Source organism: Lethenteron reissneri, chromosome 48 (genome assembly GCF_015708825.2).
Source record: "Lethenteron reissneri isolate LAM-NWPU_2019-01 chromosome 48, ASM1570882v1, whole genome shotgun sequence".
Lineage (NCBI taxonomy): Eukaryota > Metazoa > Chordata > Hyperoartia > Petromyzontiformes > Petromyzontidae > Lethenteron > Lethenteron reissneri.
In genome coordinates, this window is record NC_083826.1 from 2,536,082 (window position 1) to 2,554,121 (window position 18,040).

The 18,040-nt window shown below is 51.3% G+C and overlaps 1 protein-coding gene across 3 annotated transcripts in view; it reads right to left on the reverse strand.

Annotated features, from left to right (window-relative positions):
- LOC133354764 (laminin subunit gamma-1-like) overlaps positions 1 to 18,040 on the reverse strand; it is a 152,662-nt gene that overhangs the window by 41,217 nt on the left and 93,405 nt on the right. For all 3 annotated transcript variants that reach the window (XM_061571862.1, XM_061571861.1, XM_061571864.1), the window contains one exon: positions 132 to 320. In XM_061571862.1, coding sequence (XP_061427846.1) covers positions 132 to 320 — 189 coding nt within the window. The remainder of the gene's footprint in view (positions 1 to 131; positions 321 to 18,040) is intronic.

Below are 18,040 nucleotides of genomic sequence, written 5' to 3' on the forward strand. Positions count from 1 at the left end.
ACCCGGTTTCATCAGCAGTGGCAGCTGCCTGTAATCGGGCCCAGGATCTCAATCCGGTGGCGCTCTCACCTCCGACCTCCGAGCCCTCTCACGATCACCAACCTCCCGGCGTTAGGGTGGCGTCCACTCACCCACGGGGTCGCAGTTGCAGGGCAGGCAGGGGCCCGAGCCGTGCTGGCGGTAGAAGTTGTCGCGGCAGCGATCACAGAAAGGCCCCGCGGTGTTGTCGCGGCAGCCCGTGCAGTGGCCGCCGTTGCCCGTCGTCTGGTAGAGGGAGCGGTCGTAGTGGCACACGTTCGAGTGGCCGTTGCAGGCGCATGCTGCGGGCGGGTGGGAGAGACGGGCGGGAGACGTTACAAAAGCCCGGGTTCGCTACACACCACACACCTCCATCGACTGACTTTTGGGGGGTCAGACCGCGAGAGTTAAACGCGTGTCGTGCACCGTCCTCCACCGGACACAACCAACTCATGAAGTTGTCACGTGATGAACAAACGGAGGCAATTTATTTCCGCTTTAGCAGCAGCCACCACCGGTCGTGTTAAGCAGCATAATCATCACATCACTCCGGTCATCCGCACAGCAGCGGCTCTTGGCTGGCCACCGAACAAAGACGGTCAGCGCATCGCGCGGCGCTTTCAGATGCGCTTCTGCGGCCGTCTGGAACGCTCTTCCGATATTAGGAAGCCACTGGAGCTGTGCACTTTTAAATCATCATCTAGATTAAAAACTCGTTTCTTTAGAACTGCTTTTTGTGTTTAGTTTATTGTCCTTTGCACCTCCGATTTAGCAGGGTTCACTACGTACGGTGCAAAAGAAGTTCAACAGTGCATACATAAACATACGTTGTGTTGGAGAGAAATTCAAAACATTAAACGTGTTGTGGTTACATCCAGCAACATCATGCAGGTGCAAATTTATTACTGCCGAAGCAGTGATAAATTGGCACGTGTGGCGCTGGCCACACTACTCTCTCGTGCTCTGTGTGCTGTCATTAATAGGTGCTCGCTAACAAAACTGCATGGCTGTGACGAGATCCTTTACCTTCCTTGTATGTGTCTGTGTATGGGGGGTGTCTACGTGTTTGCGAGCGAGCGAATGTGCGTAAATGTGGGCGTGAGAGTTGTATTTTTTTTTTACTCGGTGAAAATAACCGAGTAAAAAAAAATGTTCCAGACTATTAAATGAACTCGAATAGAAAACACCACCTACACAGCGGTGGTTTAGGGGCGGGGGGAATTACTCCCAACAGATTTTCACAACCAAAATATCGTTTATAGTTTCAACTGGCGTAATCTGCCTCCCTCCCTCGTTATCGTGGATGTCATGCGAGCAAAATATGAAATTATCTTAAAAAGTCCACCGTCTAGCACTCGAGTGGGCAAACCACCGTCCCATGTGCCCTGGTGACGCAGTGGTTGATAAACGGATGAGTCTGTGCGACGGAAAAATATTAGAAGGGAAAAATCTGAGAATATCGTAAAAACATTTTAACGTTGAAAACAACAGGGTGAGCAAACGGGGCACTGCCCATGTTGTAACCCTTGCTTTGACGAAGTTTGAAATCGCGCTGGCTGGATGAGAGAGCCCTGACACGTACCATATTTCTCATCTGAATTTTGTTTGTGTGTTCAAGCGCTCCCATGCTCTCCGTGAATTGCGCCTGACAGAGGTGGACGTTGAGTGATCGATTGCTTGGCAGCTGCGTGGCCCACGGCTCTAGATGGCCGTGTCAGACACAACTAGGCCATCATCACACTCGGGAACCACGGGCAGCTTCGAGGGGCCAGAGGTAGCCCAAGCAAACAAAGCAAGAAACGTACTCTTAGTTTTTTCGGTAAAGTCACGTAGGTAAAAAATGAAATTAAAATCAATAAAAATAAAATAATAAAAATCACGACGTTTCGGAGGCAACACAAGTCTCCGTCATCAGGTGGGACCGTCACAGCCAGATTTGCTGTATAAAGTGAGGCAGGGATTCCAAGATGCAAGTTCTTAAATACAAGTTGAGGGGGAGGAGAGGGGGGGGGGGAGCTTATCAGAATGTGGTAGCCAATGAATGGAACGTATCGGGAGGGGGGGGGGGCTAAAATGGAGCACGAGGTGTACGTAGACGTGGACGTGTTTGTGCGCAAGCTCCTGTTGGTGCACATGATAACGTATTGGAAGGGGGGGGGGGGCTAAAAAGCAAGAAACGCTCAAGGCCGCCTTCGTCTCCCCATTGCTGACGATGTCGAACGCTACCACAAGCACGGGTTGATATTTTAGACGGAGCTGACCTCGAGAGAGAGACTCAGGGAAAGTTCATGCACCAAACCGCAATCTGGACCAGGTCACTCGAAATCTGTTGCTCGATGTGCTCAGTGCCAGAAGGGTGTATTAGCGAGCATCTTATCTGTGCATTGATAGTTCAATGTAAATGTGCCATTGTATTGAGGGATTAATGCTGTGTGGTGGTATCTTGATGTGGTCTGAGGCAATTGAGTTTTTATTGGTTTTGCTGCCTTGCCCAAGCCTGATCAAATCGGACTTGTAGAATTAATTAATTAATTCTCCTTTAATTATATTTAGTGACTCGCTTACCAATTCCCATATTTTTCACTGCCGTCGTTGTTAGTTGCATTGTTTGGTGTTGTAACTTTCTGTCCCCGTGATCAATACTGGACATCTGTGAAGAAAAAGCTTCACAGCTCATCGGATTCCCCCTCCCGCAGTCTCAATAAAAAAATATTCCGATTCTGATCTACTAAAGCCCAATTCGACACACGAGTGGAGAGTGAGACTCTCACAACACTCGCCACATCGTGTTCATCCCACCCCCTACAACTGCAGCAGGTAACGGTTACTAATTTCAGGATCAGCTGATCTAGGAGAGGCCAAGGCCAAATTCAAACATCAAGTGGCAGCTTTTCACACCGTGGATTGGATCGAGACCAGGGGGTCACAGAGACCTCAGCGTAGTGCCCTGAGCATGACGCTACCGCTCCGCACGCACAAACACACGCACAGGCACGCTCAGAGCGTACAAACACTGCGAGCCCTATGCCGTGCTCTTGATTACATGGAGCGCGCTTTCAGCTGGATCTCAACGGGTCAGCGATTTGGGAAATATTTCCGCACGGTCCACTTCTCGGTAATGGCCACGTGCCACCTACTCTGGTCTATCAGCGACCTGGGAAGTATTCGATGGCATCTTAAGCTCGACAACGACACGATGGCATCTTAAGCTCCACAACTACAAGCAACATTGCGGTACAACGGCACCGCCACACGCCCAGTTCTGTCGAGCTGGTGGGTTAGGCAAGGCTGAGAGCGGCGTACGTGCAAAGTGGTGGTGAGGCTTCAAGTTTATTTTGTTTAATGAGTCTCATTTGCAAGAGTGATCTGGGGCATGAGTCTACCAGGAGGGGATCGATGATTGGTGCTGTGTATGGTCTTGATTGAGCAACTTACGGTGCGGTTTTAAAACGTGGCAAATTTGATGCCGTGATGCGGGCACACGACGGCCTGCTTTGGCGAGTGTCATCAGGGGATCTTTAACGTTCACCATGCAGGAAACGGCGCGTAGAGTCATGACGGTTAGTGCACCCGCAGTATTAACCAGGGTGGCCGCTGGAATCGAACCGTGAACCTCTGCAACGAGCGGGCGAGTGCGCTACCGCTGGGCCACGTTGGTCACGTGATGGGATCTGTGTCTTCCTTGTGGTTAAATCTAACAACAAGCACACGCCAGACGCTCCTCCAACCGAGCGCGGTAAAACTTTTATGATACGACGTGGTGTGGGGAGGTCTACATCCAGCAGTGGATAGATAATGGGGTGTGATGTGATGATCATACGAGACTGGGCTATAGCAATGCCTCACTGCCAACTCACGGCCTCCTCTTTGCCAAAGCAGTGTCCAGACAAGTTGGAGCCTCAACAGACACTCCATTTTTGGCTCAGTAAAGTTGCCGAGGGAGTGAGTAAGAATTCCAACAAAGTATTTTAGGAACAGATAATAAAAATGCAAATACCCTCCCACACACACCCATACAATGACCACTCACTCAACTTTGACAAAGATCCCCCCGTGTAGCCTTAACAGACTGTTGGGGCAAGTGCTGTTAGCGATCAGCACCTATGAAGGCCGGCACGGCACACGAGGGGGTGGGTGGCCAGCACCACTCCCCGGCCGTCTTTGTCTCCCAAGTGGCAATGTTTACACATTGCACCATTCACTCGTTTAAGGCTGAGTCGACGTAGGGGAAGCCCAGGAACGTTTCAGAAAATCGTCACTGGTGTTGACCGTGAGAGGGGATGGAGTTCGGATTGCCGGGTTCGTAGCGCACCGCGCTAACCACTACACCACACAATGTACAACATGCACACAAGACACAGATAAAGATCCCCCATATAGCCTTAACAGACTGTAGGGGCAAGTGCTGTTAGGGAGCAGCTTTGAAGGCCGGAACGGTACACGAGGGGGTGGTTGGCCAACAACCACGCCCGACCGCCTTTGTCTCCCCAGTGGCGATGTTTACACACCAAACCAGGTACTCATTTGAGGCTGAGTCGACCTAGTGGAGGCCCAGGACCGGTTCAGATAATCGTCACTGGTGTTGACCGTGAGCGGGAATCGAACCTGGGTCGTCAGGTTCATAGTGCAGCGAGCTAACCGCTACACTACCGCTCCCACACACACACACGCACACACACAAGATGTGTATTTTTGGACAATAATCATGCGAAAGTTCTCACAGAACAACACCTGGAAGTTAAACCCTAAAGTCAACAACAGCTGAGGAGGTGCGATTCAAAAAAATACAAAACACAAAGCAAATCTCATGTTCAGTCCTTGATGAATGGATCAGAGATTAAAATCGATTAACTCATTTCCACACACGTGCAATCCCTGAAGACTTCACAGCTTTACAGCCCCACCCCTAAGCCAATCGAATCCACCCTAATTTGCAGGCTTTTCCACGCCATGTTGCTCACAAACACATTCCTGCGGAGGGAGCTGGTAGGAACGTTGGGTTGCTCGGTCAATGGCCAGGGTCAACGGCAGCGTGGTGTATTCGTCAAATATGCCCGACTGTGAGGGCGGGCACAAGCCGGCGTGAGTAGGTTAAACGTTGAGTTTTATAAGGGCACCACGGGGTGACCAACCCCTTCCACCCATCCCAACCCCTCCCACCCCCCACCCAACCCCACCCTCCCCACCCAGCCCCTCCCCACTCTCCCCACCCAGCCCATCCCCACCCTCCCCACCCAGCCCCTTCCCACACTCCCCTCCCCACCCAGCCCCTCCCCACCCAGCCCCTCCCCACCCAGCCCCTCCCTCCTCACCCAGCCCCTCCCTGCACGACGGACACAATAATCCCCTGTGGGCTGGTGTAACCAGGAGGTTCCTACCAGTATAACGAAATGATTTAGCATGCTGCTCAGTGCAGGTTTGGGCACTCAAAATCTCTCCAGTGGTGTGTGACTGTGGTCATGCAGAATAGACCCAACAACCACGCAATGCACCGATCCACAAACATCAAGGAGACATCACAGCGATACACTCCGCTACCCCTGACGCGGTTAATCGGACGTGGCCACCTGAATGTGAAACTGCTCTGCTTCTTCATCGGCAGGCCATACGGCAGAAAAATAATAATTGCAGGTCGGTGAGAGTGATGTGGGGCGGAGAGAGGAATGGGTGAGGATGGAACTCTCGCCGCTCAGTGTCGACCGTGGTTGAGAATCTTGAGATCAGGGTGGTTCACAGCGCAGCGTGCTAACCGCTGCACCACCAGTCCCCCCCCCCCCGTTCCCTCCACAGCCCCCCACTCCCCATTCATTCATACAAACATAATGAACGCCACCGTAATTCATCATTCCTTTGTTATTGTTGTTGTTGCTGTTGTTGCTGTGTTTCCGGCCAGGTGGCTCAGCGGTAGGGTGAGCAGCAGCTCGCAATCAAAAGGTTGAAGTTCTTATTTCTGGTTGAATGGGGTTGACTCAGCCCATCATCTCTCAGGGGTCGATAAAATGAGTGCCGTACCACGTTGTGGGAAGTCGACAGCAGTTGTCCTGTGAATAGACTCACGCCCCGCCATAGGAATGTGGAATTTGTTACCACTGGCTCAGGGTTGCAAACAGGAGATGAGCAGAAACGAATTAAAACTTTTTTTTAAATGTGTGAATGTGTTTTGTTCATGCGTGTATGTACTTACGCATGAATATCTTATGTATCAATGTATGAATGCGCACTGAGTCAGCGAGCTCCTCGAAGGACATTATGCAAGCACTATCCCCCTGTCATAGGAATGTGGAATTTCCACCATTGGCTCAAGGCCGCGACTGGCAGCACAAGTGAACGTGTGAACGAAAATATCAATGACAACCTGCACCAATAGGTTACTGGACAAGATTGAAAGCGCGTTGGTTGGGGCGGAAATGTTGTTACCGTAAGATAATTCAGCATCTGTCATCTACGGTTGTATCCGAGGGACGGGCACACTCTGGCGAGCTGCCAATGGATGTACCGTATGCACGTTGAACTTCTTTCGCACCGTACGTAGCCAACCGTGATAATCGGAAGTGGGGTGGGGGGACGGGGGGGGGTTACAACTAAAACACAAAACAGCAGTTCGAAAGACACACGAAGCAGTTCCTAAAAAAGTCAAGTTTACTGAGATGGATCGCGTTGGCCGCGACCAATTCCGAACTGCTCGCTCGCGGCGTCACGAGTCCGAAAAGCAGCCCGAAAACAAAAGCCTTTGAGAGGAAGCTTGACGTGAAGGGCCACTCGGGCTCGCCGTGCAGCGTGCCACGTGGGAGCGAAGTGCCGGCACTTCCACCCCGCACCGTTCACGCACACACAGAGAGAGAGAATGGGAAAACCACTGAGGGCCTCCACCGCGCCGGTGAGACGACTCACAGGCCCGAGGTAACAACACGGTGATCGCCGCCGTTGTTGTTGTTGTCGTTGTTACAATAACTACTTCGAGGATGCGTGCTTCACCCCAGCCAAAGCCTCGCCGAGTTTCGCGATTCTTTTTCGGGAGCGTCCTGCCAAGTTGTTTGTTTAAGCAGCAGGGGGAGCAGTGTTGCTGTCAGTGTAACAATTCCAATCGGCAACATTTACAGGTAATTATGTCAGCATTGGGGATGTTTGGCCAATGCCAGTTACTTTGGGGTTATTTCATTTTCGGAAGATAAAGGAGGAAACCGCAGGGCGTAGTAGCGAGCCGCAAGAGGAGGAATCTACAACGTGGATGACAGCGCTGTTCTCAGATTGAATCGCACCCAGAGTTGTGGATAAGAGGAGCGTCACTGTCCGTGATGCCAGACTGATACACATCACATACACACCAGCCAGTGAGTGTGTGTGGCGTGATCCATCAGACCGTGACCCGAAGGCCCTCGTAAGCCTGGCTCGTCCCCCGCTCTACATCCTCTGAGATACAGGCTGCTGCTGCCGCTGCTGCTGCCGCTGCCACTGCCGCTGCCACTGCTGCTTGCTAACCGCCGCTGAGACGCAATCCCCACGGCCGCCGCGAGCAGCCAACCTCGGCTCCATCCGGCGTGGCAGCTGCCCCACCCGAAGGCTAAAAATAACGCCTCATTGTCGTGCCACTTTGCGAAAAATGCAAAGGCGCTCCGACTCACATTTGGTACGAATTTGTGTCCAATTAGGGCTGATTGCTTGCGCTCAGGCCCAAGGGGCTTTTTGGAGGTGGCTGTGCTCGAGTCTGGCGCCCGGCGCCTGGCTCACCTGGATCGCGGCGCTGAGCAGCGCAGCGATAATTCTGATTGCGAGGTCTGCATCACTGCATCAGTCACGCAGACTCTCTCTCTCTGTCTCTCTAATTAACGCGGGCGTTTTTGCACGGAATTGATTCGTGTTAAAGAGGCGTTATGCTGTGAGTTGGCTGAGAGGTTTTTTAAGAAGCTAATTCACGCGTGGGTTTGCGGTTGCCACTTCTGAGCCAAATAAATTGTGACAATACCATGGAAAGAAGGATGTCTCATAGATACTGCAAGGAGGAGAACGAAGTGGGCACGCGTTGTCCTAAGCGGTGTGTTATGGGCCCCGGGGGGGTTGAGATGTTAACTACCGCGCCTGGTATGCAGGAGGTTGTGGGTTCCGTGGTTCGATCCCGACCCTGACGCCTGCTGTATATTTGGAGTTTGCATGTTCTTCCCGTGGTCGTCTGGATTTTTCTCAGGGTCCTCCGGTTTTTCCCTCCACATTTAGAAAGGTGCATTTGGAGTATTTTTCTGCTATCAATTTCCACGTGACAAGCCACTTCGTTGAGCGACCATGAGGCCAGGTCGCTTCTGAAAAAAACAGCTACAGCAAGAGGGCCTTACCTGGTAAAATAAAAAAAATAGTTTCGTTTCTATAGTCTACAAGAAAACAAAGAGAGACAAAAGGAGGGTGAGAAGACAGTTAATTGCCAGCTAAGTATTCAGCATGGGGATATTTGTGTACATTACCAATAAAAGCTAAATTGTTAGCTGTGGCAGGAACCCGGAAAACCAAGAGAATACCCACGTAGCACAGTGGGGGGCGGGGGGGGGAGGGTGGCTTACGAACTCCACACAGTAAAGGCGCCCGATTCTGGAATCGAACCCAGGAACTTTTTGCCGCGAGGCCACCCTCGCCGGCCAGGGGCTGACCAGGGGCTGCCCGGCGAGGGGGTCATCCGCGCGTGCCGCGAGCCGCCCGCTTCCGCCACGGCCGTACGGCACCGATTCCCCTCCCACTCTCTGTGTGGGGGGCCCGCACACATGCTCCTTGGCACAGGCGCCGCTCGGAGATTTTTTTTTGTTTTTAACCGTGGACATGTGGGCGTACAGTCCGGCACGCACGCCCGTGGGCAGCTGGCATCCACCCACCCACCCCCCTCCACAACCCCCACTGCCGGCAGCGCACAATCAGAGGGACGATGCCAACGCGGTGTAACGCGTGGCGCACCGGAGGGTCGATTGGCTGGGTTAGTGATCACCGACCGGCATTGAGACTGACAACGTCCCCCTGCCCGCCTCCCATCGCGAGCTGAGCGCCCTGGAAGAGAGCTGCCCAGCCTCACGTGTCGTCATGACGATATCTCGTAGTTTCTCTCCACGCGCTATCGTCATCATCTTTCTCATTTTACAGCACCACGGCTCTTGGAACGAACCTCGACAAACGCAATCCGCACGCTCGGCTCTGGTATCGCGCACTTTCGATTACCCGCGCCTCCGATTCGCCCACGGTTGGCTACGTACGGCGCGAAAGAAGTTCAACGTACGTACACACATCAATCCATTCACGGTCGCAACTCAACGACAACATATCTCTTTGCACTTGCATACTACAACTCGCGGTGGCTAATTGCTTTTACTTATAAATAACCGAAGATAGGATGTATAATATTTGTTCTCATTGTATATAATTAAAAATGTTTACGTTGAGTATGAATGATGGTGGCGCTTTAAGTGGGAGACTTGTGCCGGAAAGGCATCGCGTGTGCAAGCAAAGATAACATGGACTTGACCTGTATACGTATGCATCTTGGACTTCTTTCGCACCGTACGTAGCCAACCATGCTAATCGGAGGTGTGGCGGCAGGACATGAAACTGCATGCACAAAAAGCAGTTCTGAAGAAACGAGTTTTCAATTGAGTATCGTGTATCTTCTTGGTTCTTTCGGTAAAGTCACGTAGAAGGGAAATAATAAAATAATAAAAATTAAAATAAAACATAATAAAATAATATAACATAATAAAATAATATAATATAATATTATTTTATTATGTTTTATTTTTATTATTTTATTATTTCCCTTCTACGTGACTTTACCGAAAGAACCAAGAAGATGAATCCCTGCAGTCACGAAATATTTAAATCGAAAGAGTATCGTGTAGTTTATCCGTACACACGATGCTGACGCAGAGGAGCAACGATTCGCAAGTGGGGCTTGTGATCCAGGGGGTCAATTCCATCTCCCGGCACGGCAGCTGAAACATTGGGGCGAGATTCCGAGACCCACTTCCCCCTCCATCGCCCCTGCCTACCCCAGCGGTGTAAGTTGTCATCGCCGTAGTGAGTCCAACGATCCGCAGGGTCGCGTGCGGTGCGGTAAAGTGTGGGTACGCGCCCACCTCTTCCAAGACGTACTGGCCAGTGTGGAAGAGTAGGCCAACGTATCCTCGGGAGGAGCTCTCGAGGGCTCCCTCTAGTGGAGGCCAGTCAGTCAGCAGTCCCGTGAGCCAGAAATTGCAGGGCTGCACCTTCAGCTTTCACTTTAATTTGTTCAGATTCTTAACGTATCCCATCTCAGACATCTGGGGGGCAGTCACTGTCTTTGTCATTGGCTCAGAATCAGTAGTGGAAATTCCACATTCATATGGCCGGGAACAGTCTATTACTCTATAGGATGGCCATAGAAGCGAGATTATAGCATTGATAATAGAGATCCCAATACTGTTCGTGTATTTTGATACTACATGACAATTTAATGATCCTAATGCACAAGTGAGTGGAGCAGTGATGCAATGATTAGCACACTTCACGAGGAAGTGCGCTAATCTGGCGATGGATAACATCTAAATATACAAATAATGTTTCCATATATCCAAACCAGCTCAAGCCTCCCACAAGCCACGTGACTTCAGTGCCGCCACCCCCACTCTGAACCCCTCCCCTCTCCCCGCCGCCCACTGTGAAAACAGATGCCGCTCCTCCTCCTCCTCCACGCAGCAGCAGCGTGGACGCCCTGATGCGGCTGCTTCCTCCTACCCTCTCCTCATCTCTCCCGACTCCTCTCCCTCCCGTTTCTCCGTTCCTTCCCCGTGTCTTTCCTCCTCCAGCTTCCCGTTATTTATCCCCTCTCTTCCTATTCGCATTTCTTTTTCTCTTTCCCCACGCATCACCAACGTTGACTTTACTCCCCTTCCCCATGGCGCGCATGCCACGGGCGCGCAACACTTGCTGGTATTTTAATAAAAGCCCCTAAGATTTTATAATTTGCTGCTCAACGGGCTTCACAACCACGCCTCCTCCTACGCCACGGTGAACTCGCCACCAAAAAGAAAAACAAGTATAACCCGTAAAAACAAAGTTTTTCACTCTAAATCCTTTATATGCGTGGCGGCTAGAGTCCTCTCGTCCTCTGGCTTGAGATGGCTGCCACCTATGGGTCAGATGATTGTCTGCAGTATTAAACAATTGGTAATTAAATATTTAATTTGTTTTCCCTAAACAGTGTAAAATTTAGGAAAACATTTTTCACGAACATTAATTGTCTCGCACAACGAGTCTGTGTGCAAAATGTCAGCTCGATTGGATCACGAGAAGTGGGTTAAAACACGACCGAAAGGTTGGCACGGTCGTAAGCAAGCAAGCAAGCACGCAAGCAAGCGAACTTAATATAAAGGATTTAAAAAAGAACGCCGCTCAGCTGATACCGTCTAGGTCGGCGCAACCGATAAAATCAAATCGCCGGCAGTAATAGCTGCAGTTAAAACAGCACTCCGAGTGCTCTCCGCATAAAGAAACTTTCAGTAGAAAATCGGAGGGGGGGGTGCGGGGTTGAGGGTGGGCGACAAGCTGGCAGTTACCGAGATGCGATCTCTAGGCACAGTTACAACCGCAGGCTTGCAGAGAGGGCTTCAACAGAAAACTCCTTTGTTGCCGGGAACGAGATCGACATTTTCACGGGAATAAATCCCTTCGTGCCTTCCCACCCCGGGGGGCCTTTGGAACGCCGCGGGGTTCGTCGTGACCCACCGCCGTGGCGTCGCCGAGCGACGGACTATTACTAGAAACTTTAATTTTTATTTTACCAGGAAAGACCCCCTGAGCTGTACAGCTGTTTTGCAGAAGCCACCTGACTATCACAAATGAGAGTCCAATGAAGCGGCTTATCACGTGGAAGTTTACGGCAGACGGATACTCCGAAAACGCACGTTTATAAGTGTGGAGGGGAGAGAGACATGCGAACTCCAAATATACAGCAGGCGTCAGGGTCGGGATCGAACCCATGACCTCCTGTATACCAGGCGATGTAGTTAACATCTCTCCACCGTGGCTTCTCAATGATAATTCACACCACGGAGGCGTCTATGAGCACACTTTGAAGCTAGAATGAGAGTTAACCAAGACACAGCCCATGTCAAGTAATCAAGGGGACCCATGCCATGCAGCCAAGGGTGCCCATGTCAAGTTGCCAAGATATCCTTGTTATGTAGCCAAGAGGGCCGATAACAAACAGCCAAAAGGGTCCGTGTTAAGTAATCAATGGGACCCATGTGAAGTAGTCAAGAGACCCATGCCAAGCAGCCGAGGGGGCCCGTGTCAAACAGCCAAGAGGGCCCATGTCAAGTAGCCAAAAGGTGCCATGTCGAGTAGCCAAGAGGGCCCATGTCAGGCATTCAAGGGGACTCAAGTCAAGCCTGTTTGGTATGGGTTCTCCTCTGGATTCTCTGGTTTCCTCCCATAGCTATAAACACACCACGTCATCGTGTGGTCAAATATCTCAAAGCAGGACGCTCCTGAAAAAAAAAGCGTGGCTTCCCTGGCAAAACGTTTGACAATTCGATCCAGTCAAACGATTTGCGTGGGATTTTCAACACTCCTCCTCCTCCTCCGGTTTTTGCTGCTCAACCAAATCAATCGGCACATTTGCCCACGACGTAGCAACTTGGATTTGATTGGCTCTGTCGGGTGGCGGAGGGTTATCGTTAAAAAGTGACATCCCGATATGACGATCTCACCCAGGAGAAACAAACAGCGAATCAATGCCCCACTGCACAGATACGGGTTCAGGGCTTGTGTGTCCTGCGATGGAAGCGCTTGTAAATGAGATGCAAGACTGCAAAGTGATTACCGTAGCAACCTGCGTCAATACATCCACAGACCATTGATGAAGGCCTCTCCATGTGTTGGCTGTGGTGGGGGTTGTTTGATCATACTTGGGGGTGCCTCGGTGTTGATATGTTAACTCCCTCACCTGGTATGCAGGAAGTCGTGGGTTCAATCCTGATCCTAACACCTGTATATTTGGAGTTTGCATGTTCCCTCTCTTCCCGAGGTCGCGTAGATTTTTCTCCGGGTCGGACGCTCAATTCCCTCCACATTGAGAATTAACGTGCGTTTAGAGTATTTGGCTGCTATAAATTTCCACGTGATGAGCCACTTCGTTGAGCTGTCATCTGTGGCCAGGTCGCTTCTCAAAAAGAGCTACATAGCTCAGTGGGCCTTACTTGGTAAAAAAAAAATACATGTTTGTTTAAGTTCGACCCCCCTCCAAGACAGTTTCAGATATTGCTCACCACTGATGTCAGCCGCGCGGTCGGGAAACTGAACTTGAGCTGTGCCATGTTCCTATCGCAGTGCTGCTCACGGCCGCACCACCTCAGCTCCAGATGGGGAATTGACCCCGACAATACCTGGCAACACCTGCCATAGGCGGGGCTTGAGGTTGCTCCGGCCGAACGGAATTAACGTTCAACGTTTGTCATCTTTGCTCGGTGCTGTTCACCCAGGAGAGCCTCATCGAGTCTGAAGACTGTTTTTTTTCTAGGGAGGATCCTGCCAAGTCTTCGCAGGAGGGAACGACGTTACTGCTGTGTGTGATCCAGTTTGAGTAATCTGCAGGTAATATTCAGCGTTTTGATGCTTGGCCAATGCCCGTCACATTGCATTACTTTTTGTTGTGATTGTTTTTTCAGCAATTGCAGGAAGCTAAGAGAATCCGGAGGAGGCGCATGCAGAGCGGTGGGAGAACGCACACACCCCATGGCAGAGAAAAGACGCCCGAGTTGGGAGTTGAACCTATGTCCTTGTAGCTGTGAGGCCCCACGAGCCGTTACCCACTGCGCCCTCCGTGCCGCCCAGAACTGGGGCTACACTTGAGAGGGCGCTCGGCTCAGGCATCGTTACCCCACCCCCCCCCCCCAGAGCCACCACCGTGTGTGCATTCCACAGGTGGCTGTCGACACTGATTAGCTCACGATGCTACACAGGGATTGATTATCCACCTGTGATAAATATGTTACAGCAGGGTGGCTCCGCACTGCACTGGATGGCTTTGGCTCAGCACCAGGCCTATAACAGAAGTAGGTTGGCCCTTGACATGTTCAAGGGTTCTACACCCCACTGCACAATCTTTACGAGTACCAAATCCTAGATGGGAAAGGGACTCAGCCCGTCATCATCATCATCATCATCATCTCTCCAGGGTCGATCAAATAAATACTCACTGCTGATGTCAACAGTGGCTGGAAGTCGAGGTCCGGATGACCGAATGACTCCCACGGCGTACATAGAGTAGGGGTGGAGGCCTTTGGCCAGCGGTTGATTGGCAGTACCGTTCATTATTATTTATTATTGTTATTTAAAACCTACGGCTCAAAGAGACTCCGTAATTTTCAACCGAGTGTTAATTGAGAAAGCGTAAATGGAAAATAACTGATTGGAATAATAATTAATCTACAATTATTGTCATATTCACCCCCCTCCCCATCACCCCAAAAAAATGATCGATTCTTATGTGTACGCTGCCACCGCGGTGTAGCGGTTGTTGAAACAATGGGGCCCCCCCCCCACGCTCCTACCGCCACCCGCCCCACTGCCCCCCACCCCCTCTGTCCACCCAGCAGCAGCGTGAATGGTGAAAAGTGTGGATGCTCACACGTCTTCCAAGATGACTGGACAGCGTGGAAGCCGTAGGCCAAACATCTCAGAGAAAGGGCTTCTCTAGTGGAAGCCCTTCCGCCAGCAGTGGCACTAGCAAGCGATTGCAGGGCTGCGCATTTGCCTTGTAATGTGTACATTCAGGAAGAGCCCCCCCCCCCCCCAACACACACAAAACCGATTACGCGAACCATCATTTGCCGATGAACAACGAGGACGTTTTGCCGGAGACAGGTGGGAGCTGCCGCGGATTTCTAAATGGCGGGGGGGGGGGGCATCGTGAGCCCCCCTCGCTTCAAAGCACCGTGTTTGCCTCGCTCAGTGCCGTTCAGGATGCTCGCGCTGTGGTCATTAAGGACCGAGAACGCCAAAACAGCCGCACCTGCCGGGGGCGTGACCACAGCTGCAGCGGCAGCAGCGGCGGCAGATCACAATACCGGCCTCGGAAGAAGAGTGGAAGAAAAAAAGAACGAGCAAAAAAATGCGAACAAAAAATATCCCGTCACTCTATGCATGCGTGCACGGTGAACTTCTTTCGCGCCGTACGTAGCCAGTCAACCGCGCTAATCGGAGAACTCTGCAAGCCGATTTTGAACGTGCTGAAGCCCCCCTCCACCCTGGGGCTGCAACAACAACAACCGTCGCAACGAACGTGCGTCCAAGTGCGGCGAAGTGCCGTCAAACAGCTCGAGGGCGTCCTCGGGGGAGGTGGGGGGCGACTTTTAAACTCCCGTAGATGCCTCGCGCGGCTGCAAAACCTCGAGAGAAAATGGCCACAACCGCGTGGAACGTGCGCTCCGGATCACAAATCCTCCTGCGGCAACTCCACGCACGCCCACCGCTGAACTTTTCCGCAAAGTACTGCTCGCTTTATCAACCTCGTTGGGGGTGATGGGCTGAGCGCGCGTGTGACCTTCTGATCATGAATTTCGGGCTCTGCCCACACTGCCCTGCAATTACTTTTGCATTCCAACCGCTGGCTAAAAGGGCCTTCAAAATGAGAAAGATTCCCCTTTCCTAGAGGGTCCATTGGCCTGCTCTTCCACGCCGGTGAGACATCACGAAAGAGGTGGCTGTACCCACACTTTACCCCACCGCACGAGGCCTGCCCACCGACCAACTCTGGTGGACAGAGGGTTGAATAAACTGCCAATGCCACGAGTGTAGGGAGTCGAACCGTAGAACCTCTGAATCGCAAGTCAACATGTGCGAACCATTGCGCCGCTATGGCAGCATGGTGTGTACACATAAACTGCACGACATTGTTTTTTTACAACACACAGTGCTCTGCCAGTTTGCTCCAACTCGGACCTCGTCAGTTTAAGTGGCGGTCAGCGGATTGTTGACTCGGCCCCATCATCCCACGGCGGACGTTAAAATATGTATAATAAAAATTTACGGAAAATACGAATAGGGTTTACCCTTGCTGGCAATAAAACAAGTGTTAAGATGTTCAAACAGCTCATATCCTTCGTGTATACCTGAATAGTCTTGTTGATAAAATACTTTTGGAGAATAACAAATATGTTCAAACACCAAAATAGATACCTTTTTGCAAGGCCTTAAGTCTGCATTAACCACACACATACCTCGTGGCAAAACACGGAAACAAACCTGCTCTGATATGCATTGTCCTAAACACCTGTTTCATTGCCAGAAAGTGTCAAACTTATTCATATTTGTCATAATTTTTGAGACTGCCAAAAAGCAATCCCGTAGATATAAGTGCTCGACTCGAGCTATAAGTGTTCTGGGTCTGGCATTGTCTCTGTTATGTTCGTCTATTGGCGATGTCCTCTGGTCTGACACCGGTGAAACTAGGCCATGAAGAAGGCTGTCTCTGGTGTAGGCCAATCCGTTTCAATGGACAATGCAATATATTATAATTATGAGAGCATGTTTGTTTGCATGTTTGGCCACAAAGTACTGTATGTGTTTGGTTAATGCAGACTTGATGCCTTACACAATGAATCTATTTTGGCGTGAACATTTTAACAGCTGTTTCATTGCCAGAAATGGTAAAACCTACTCTTATTTTTCATCATTTTGATATCGGCAAAAAGTTCCCACAGATAAAATTAGTACAGCTTTCTGTCGAATCCACAGTATAGTTCGTTGCCTTATTGAAAAAAACTGACCCCGGCATGAGAATCGGGAATTTCCACCACTAGGCTAAAGGGATGAGACTATCGCTCGATTCTCATTGCAGGAGAGAAAAAAAAACACCGTGGCTACCATTACACGAGAGACTCGCTTAATGGACCGTCTTGCCCAGCTTGTTATGTTATTGCCTGGCACGCCCATAGACGGGGGTAGTTTTTTCCCAAAAAAGAAAATCTAAAACGGGGACAGGGGAATAATCTCGCACAATAGGGAGTGGCGATGTTGGCCTCTGAGGATGGACGATGACATCACGATCCCATCTGCGTCTCCTTTCAAATTGCCCTCGCCCGCACTTAACCGACGTTGTTGCTTCCCTCCACGCGGGGGCAGTGGGGGGGGGGGGACACACGTGTCGCGTGAACGTGAAGGCAGCGATGTTTTGAGTGCGTGCGATTGAAGGGAAGGAAATGCAATCGGACGCTGGATCACCTCGCCACACGCAGCCATCAAAGACAAAAATAGACAAAGTCTCCAACAACCCCCCACCCTCCTCCAGTCACAGCCTGCGAGAGACTGTTGGGGCAAGTGCCGTTCACGAGTAGCAGCGTCTACGAAGGCCGACACCGCGGCACACGAGGGGGTGGGGTGGCCAACACGACTCCCTGGGCCACCTCAAAGACAACATACACACACGCGTGCGCGCCCGTGCGTGCGGGGACACATCTCATCGATAGATACAACAATAAACAACTGTCGTCCGTGTCTTCACGGAAGGCAAGATCCGCGACTTTCCAGCGGGACACTTTGTCCGTCCGCTCGGCAAACCCACGAGGGCAATGGGGAGGCCCTCGTCCAAGCGGTGGGCTGGCGGAAGGGCGGCGGCGAGGTGCACGCTCCTGGACGCAAGGTCGAAGTCGGGCCAACCTTCACTTTCGCACGCGCTGCGCGGCACCCATCTTCCGTTTGCCGACGCTGGGACCGGCTTTCTCTCACGCGGCACCTGGGATAGAGAGGGCTGGTGCCGCTTGAAATATGACGCGCGGTGGTAAATCCCACGTTCCCACGACCCACCCAACAGGGACACATCGCATTGTCGTTCAGCGCACATGCACACAGGCACAAGTGCCCCGTGCGGCCGTTAACGGACTGCTGGTGCATGTGCTGTTATCGAGAACCTCAGAATCTTCTGTTTATCCTGCGAGAAATCCGATGAGCAGTGAAGCTCTTTATCCCCAGATGTTTAGTAGGGGTGGGTCAGAAAGTTACAACTATGGAGGGCGAC